Here is a 7,095-nt window from a genome sequence, read left to right on the forward strand (position 1 = left end):
ACAGTAATATGTTCCTTCAGTGACTTTAATCTCTCTTTTAAAATAGCCCTATTCCCATTGGCTCCCTTCCCCTCACCCCAATCTCCTCTTCTTGTCCAATATTCCCTTTTCCTCTCCTCCCCTTCAACTAGTCCTGTTCCCTAGTTTGGAGGGAAGGGTGTTGTAAATTTTTAAAATTTATTTTAAACTTAAATACAAAATGAGAAAAGAAAAAACAATGCCATGTACACAGCAGAACATAGGAGAGGACTCAATATAAAACAATGAATTTCCATTTCAAGAAAACCTATATAATAAATACTACACATAGTGTAGAGTGGAGTGTCAGATTTGTAGTCAAAAAGGGTTAGGAACTTGGAAGTCACCAACATAGATATTGAAATCTCTGAGGATGATGTTGAGAGAAAGGATAAAGTTTATGCTAAATTCATAAGGAAAGACGCCCACAGGGCAGCTGGCCAATGTGTAGAGAGTAGTACAGATAGACTTTAAATAAAGACAAAAAGGATATTGGCTTGAACCCCAAGATGATACAGGTTGTCATTACCAAATTCAACTAATCCTCAGAGCAAATAAGAGCCAGAACAAAACAATATTTATCAGTAAAAGCCTGATACAAATGAATCTAAAATGTACTTATTAGCATTGGCCTGTACCAATATACAGTACAAATGGGTCATGTTATATTCAAAATGGGTACATACATAAACAACTCTCAGTGATAACCTAAACTTTTAGACACAGAAAGAAAAACTAAAAGATTACTTCTAGCCATTAGTATAAGCCTAAACAAGTTTTCAGAAATACACAAACAAGATATTAACTGAAGCCATAAATGATCAAAGGCAAATGGATATATAAGCAGGATACAGGATATCAGCCAGATTTCATATTTTTAAATAGGCAATAAAAAATGCAAAAGTGAATGAAAAATAACTAAAAATGGCAAAGAACTTCCCCAAAATGTCAAATTACTAGAAGACAGCTCAGAAGCAAAGCAAAGTTTTGTTTTTAGATAGAATACCTTCAATGTTTCTGTTTATGTATTTATTGAGCAAATTGGTTTGAAACTATGTGATTTAGCACATAGAAATGGTGCCTTATGTTTATTGATCCTAAGTCAAGTATTATTCTTTTACTAAAAATTTAATTATGTCTTTCTCTGAAGAACTCAAAAAATTTCACAAATACTACCTCACAGTCCTCATAATGCTGGTGAGGTAAGATGTCACAAGACCCCTAATGTAGCTTGCTTGTACTATTCAGATCAGGAATCAGATATAAAAATGTCAAGTATTTGTTTTATATTCAAGGGTACATCTCTATATGGAGCTCAGTTTCTTGACTCCCTCAACTTCATACTAAGCACTCTTCCTTCAATAGTAAATTATATAAAAGTTAACACAATTTTCCAGATTCCCTTTTGTTGTTTTTATTCCATCATTTAGTTGTGTCCAACTCTTCGTGATCCTGTGGACCATAGCACACCAGGCCTTCTATCCTCTACTATCTCCTGAAGTCTGTCTGTACCTTACTAAAATTGGTCTTATCTAACATGGTAATTTATTGGTTTAAAAAATTATAACCTGAAAAACTTATATCCAGCAGTGAAAGTTTCTGAGGCCTGAAAAATTTTGTCATAGGGGAAAAAAGTACTTAGCTCTATTAATGTTAGTTCAGTTATTCTTACTTCATCCTATTTCACAAATATGTCTTATTGCATAAATCCTTTAACTTAAGACTGCAGTGCAATGTCTTCTATACAAGCACTTTTTAACTTGCCTTTTCACCAAAGATTAGAATTAGGTGAAAATCTGACTTCCACTTCTTATAATGACAGTATAATACATTCCCTAAGCTACAATGCCTTAGGAGTACCTATTTTGCTTGAGCCATTGAGTTACATAATATGTCCAAATCAGATCATTAAGAGGCAGTGATAGAATAGAAAGAGTGGTGGATTTGAGTCTGAAGACCTGAGTACAGATCTGAGTTCTGCTCCTTCCTGTGCGACTCCTTTCTGGGCTCATTTCCTCATGTAAAAAAGAAGGAAGTTAGACTAAATGATTTCTGAGGACCCCTCCAGAGCTAAACCTGTAATCCAATGAAGTAAAAGGCAATAGATTCCTTACACACTCTGTCCAAAGAAACCAACAAAGGCAAAATTTAATCATCTGAAATTCTGGGCTAAAACTAACAAAATGGAACTTTTCATTTAAGTTAAGACTTTTTACATCAAATAGTTCAGTGAAAAAGCTAAGACTAAAAACTGCTTCAGTAGCTAACAGTTAATGTGTTCCATGGGAAGGACTGGCTATATGCCACAGTTACTTAGAGCAACATTTTAAAATTGTTCCATGCTCATTTAGCCAATCCAGGGTCCTATTATATAGTCTAGTTGAATAATTATGTTTCCATTTTCTTCCTAAATCATTTTATGTGCTTGGTTTCAGTATGTTAACAAACACACACTAAATGAAATGCCATGCTAAAAATATTTTAAAGCCCATATTTCATCACAATATTAAATTATAGCAAAATGCATTGTTCTCATAAAGTTTGGTCAAATTATTGTTTTAAAATTAGGAAGGTTCAGTGCAACATAGGTGCAAAACTTCTCATGATACAGTAAGAGGCACAGAATCTTATTTTCTTAAATGGCATTACAAACCACTTTCAATTCTAATTTCATCTGTTTCTTCAACTTGATTTTCTTCAAAAAACTTGATGCTTGATGGCAAGGAATGTGATTTTTGAAGTGTTCCTGTTGAAGTCTCTTCTATTTTGTGGTCAGAGACTGAACAAATACAATTCCTAGAGTTAAGAATGTGGAAATTTGAACATACAGGATCAAACAAACTAGGGGGATCTGAAGTTTGGGGTGAGTGGTTTTCAGATGGAAAATCCTCCTTCACAGGTTCATGGTCTTTATTCTTTACAGCATCTTTTTCTTCCAGTTTCCGAGCAAGCATGTAACTAACTTTTCTCTGATGAGCTAAAGCTTCTTCTTTATCATTTAACTGCATGTATAGTAAATAAAAAAAAGCACAATTAAGGCAATAAATATCAAGACTGACTTTGACACTTTGGAACATCTGTAATTTTATCATTCTCTTCCCATAGACTCCTTAATAACTACCATGAATGAAAAATTCAAAACCCAGTGGTCAGCCTTCTAAGGACATGTCAGGCAGTCAATCAACTAGCTTTTAAGTGTCTACAAATGTGCCAGGCACTGTGCTAAACAATGAGGATAAGAAGAAAGCAAAAAACCAGTTCCCGTTCTCAAAGAGTTCACTATTTAATGGATTTGGGTTTCTCTACACATAGCTAGCCTGCTTAGCTTGTACTCAAAGTCTTCGTAGATCTGGTAGAGTTTGCTGGGATGGTCATGGAATGGCCTTCTGGGTCATCTTTATGCCTTAATAAAATATTAGACCAGTCCTTTGGTACAGAGGTGTCAAATATGTGGCCACCAACCATATGTGATCTGCAGTACTCCCAAAGATGGCCCAAATAGAATAAAATGTAACTGGGAAATATTTAATAAAATAAAATCAAATACAATAAAACATAGATAACTTTACATTTTAAAACTAAGCCCACATGAATCACTATGTATGGATTTGTGGCCCTGTTTCTATTAGAGTTTGACAGGACTGCTTTGGTGGATGGTATACAAATACATTCCAAATTACATTATATTATATTATATTATATTAATTATAGTATATTATATTATAGTATAGTATATTATAGTATAGTATAGTATAAAGAGGTTATTATATCATACTACTCACTCATTAATTCTCCTATGTTAAACTTTTAGTAAGTAACCATGGCATACAAACTTTGTATGCAGTTAAAAATACGTAGAAAGCAAAGCTCTTCATTCAGAGTCTCATGGAATGAAACTGGAAAGATAGAACATGTATGCATGCATCCATTCATACTATGACTTACAGACCAACATGCTATATGCATTTATGCCTTTGATATGGTCAGAATATATAAGTTTCAAGAGAGCACTGAATAAAGGGAATAATCAGAACTGGGTGGCATGAATCAAGGAAGACTTTGAGGAAACACTGAGCCTAGTTTTGAAGAGGATGATAAATACAAATAGGGCAGATTATGAGTAGAGTGCTCCAGGTTTCTAGGAAAGGACGTGAATTGATGGACAATCAGAGGTGGTAAAGAAGTGTTCCATGGGTTGAATGGTATTATAGACATCAAGAAAGAGATGAGAAAGTTGCATTAAGGAGTAAGACAACAAGCAGATTTAGGTTGGCTGGAACAGAAGATCCACATGGGGAAGTTATAAGAAATGAGGCTGAACAGGTACTTAGCTTCCCAAAAGAAGAAACTAAAGATACTGACCAAATCTATCAGGATCCTAAAGATTTCCTGAGGATTATCCAGCTCTTCTATTTTCTTAGAATTGGCTTCAAGTATATCTATTAGCTTCTGTCCAAAGTTCTTCTTTTGTAACGCAAATCCTAAAATTAAATAAGTTAAGTCCAAGTGAAATACAATACTGTGAAATAATACTAGCTCATATTTATGTATGTACACAGCCAACTTAAGAATTTACCAAGTACCTAGAATTGAGCAGTGTTTTTCATCTTACAAAGACTTTTAAGTCATAATTGCAATGACCCCATGAGGTGAATCTGAGAGAGGGGACAGATATTATGCCCTTAAAAAATAAACAGTTCCAAAAGACTCATGATGGAAAATGTTATCCATATCCAGAGAAAGAACTATGGAGTCTGAAAACAGACAGAAACATAATATTTTCTCTTTTTTTAATTTTTTCTTTCTTATGGTTTTTCCCTTTTGTTCTGATTCTTCTTTCACAACATGATTAATGTGAAAATATGTTTAATATGATTGTATGTGTTTAGCCTATATCAGATTGCATGCCATCTTGGGGAAAGGGTAGCGAAGGGAGGGAGAAAAAATTAGAACTCAAAATCTTATGAAAGTGAATGTTGAAAACTAAAAATAAATTTTAAAAAATAAAGTGCATGCTCAGTTAAAAAAAAATAAACAGCAGATGAGGGAACTGAGGCTCAGAGAGCTTATGACATGTCCAAGCATACAAAGTTATTAAGTGGCAGGATCAGGTCTCCTAATTCCTGAGCAAGCATTCCCCTATACAGATTGCTTCCTAAACATCAGAATATCTGTCTCACCATAGCAAAATTTTTCCTCATTAAAAAAAACTATTCAACATATGTATTCTAGTAAGAAGAGGGTATGAAATACCTGTATTAGAGGATATAACTTCATAACTCATTTAGTAGAAACAAATCAATTTGGTAATTTGATACTTTATATTTTGATACTTTAAAAAGTGCTTTCTTCTGGGCAAGTCACTTAACCCCAATTGCCTCGTAAGACAAAGACAAAAACAAAAACAAAAACAAGTGCTTTCTTTTAAAATAAAATGTTATTTTAAGGTTAACAACATCAATGAATACAAACAAAATAAAAAATAAAATACCATATAAAAGCAGAAAAATCCTATTTTCATTTTGATTTTAAAAATTAACTTTAACAAAATAATAACAAAACTGATGTGTTCTATCTCCTTCCAATTTTGTTTTGTCTATGGATTTACAAAGTTTTGTTGGTGTAAAAGTTGCAAAAAAACAAAAACAAAAACTGAACCACATATTAACTACAACCATATAAAAAAGTTAGAAAATGAGAATGAATGTAAAATCCCAATGAGGACATGGAAGGAGTAACAGAAAAACTGTTATGATATTAATGCATTTAAATTAAAGTTACTTACATCATGACTAATGGGAAAATATACTTAACATGAATGTATATGTACAGCCTATATCAGATTGTATGCCATCTTGGGGAAGGGGGGGACGAAGTGGAAGGGACAGAAAATTTAAAACTCAAAATCTTATGGAAGTGAATGTTGAAAACTAAAAACAAATTAATTAATTATCCAAAAAAAAAAGAAATTAAAGTTACTAAATGAGCTCAGTTGGTTGTATTGATGTTAAGCTATTAATAAAACATTGTAGTGCCCCCTTCTTCTAGGCCAACCACACAACATGCATTTGGATACTGAGTCCCAAAAGGGTGGTTACCCTGGACTCAAGGTACTCTGTGGGTCCATACTACTAAAACTACAGCTCACAAACCCCCACTGGTACAATTGATTGCCTTTAACTAATGGAGATAACTAGATCAAAGCATTTACTGAGATAGCATTGTACGAACAATAGTCACAGACCACTACCTGCCCCGCCAAAGTGTGGTCACACTCTTCCACAGCTAAGCCCAGAATCAGTGGAAAGAACAGACAAACACATAGAGCACACTAGTAGAGAAATACACATGAAGGGAGTATAAGCACAAAGCAGCTAATACCTCTGGCAGTTCAGAGGCTCCAGAATCTGTTCCTTAGTCATGGCCTCAATCTACTCCCCTTGGGTGGAGTATCTCTACTAAACAGCTGCTCAGCTAGAATCCCTGGGCTTCTTACTCACTACAGTTCAGTTCTTAATGGTCAGGAGTGGCTCCCTCACACAGGTCTCACGCGTCATATTAATTAATTCTGGGCCTGTTCCCAGCTGGATGCAGGGTCTTTGATTGACCAAGCAGCTCTACTGCAAGATGCTAGGGCCAGTTGGGAGGAAGGGAGAGAAAAACTCCCTTCCCTTCTTCACTTTTCTCATAGCTGGCTTTCCAAATAGAGAACTTTTTCATACCTTATAGATATTTAGCATATTATGAGCTCTTCTTTTTACTTCAACTAAGACTTTAACACCTCACTGTCTACCTTAACTGCCCCTTATGTTGTGTCTCCTACTCCACATTACCACCTCCAGGTTCTCCCCCCCATCACCATCACTCAGTGACCTCTCCTCCTTTGGGGTGTATATAATCCAAATCTACCAGTCAATCAAAATCATGGTAGCTCTTTTTTTACAGACCTCCATGACACTTCCTTTCCTTCCTCAATGAACTCAGTAACTGATTCTCATAGTCTTTCTTTTCTCTCCAAATCCTGTCTACACACACACACACACACACACACACACACACACACACACACACACACAC

At 34.7% G+C, this 7,095-nt stretch overlaps 1 protein-coding gene across 3 annotated transcripts in view; it reads right to left on the reverse strand.

Annotated features, from left to right (window-relative positions):
- Positions 1 to 233: 233 nt before the first annotated feature.
- CCDC125 (coiled-coil domain containing 125) overlaps positions 234 to 7,095 on the reverse strand; it is a 52,835-nt gene continuing 45,973 nt past the window's right edge. For all 3 annotated transcript variants that reach the window (XM_027864143.1, XM_027864141.1, XM_027864142.1), the window contains 2 exons: positions 4,381 to 4,499; positions 234 to 3,020 (listed from right to left, as the gene is read on the reverse strand). In XM_027864143.1, the coding sequence (XP_027719944.1) occupies positions 2,664 to 3,020; positions 4,381 to 4,499 (476 nt within the window). In that variant the 3' untranslated portion in view covers positions 234 to 2,663. The remainder of the gene's footprint in view (positions 3,021 to 4,380; positions 4,500 to 7,095) is intronic.

Source organism: Vombatus ursinus, unplaced genomic scaffold (genome assembly GCF_900497805.2).
Source record: "Vombatus ursinus unplaced genomic scaffold, bare-nosed wombat genome assembly UNPS02014774.1, whole genome shotgun sequence".
NCBI lineage: Eukaryota > Metazoa > Chordata > Mammalia > Diprotodontia > Vombatidae > Vombatus > Vombatus ursinus.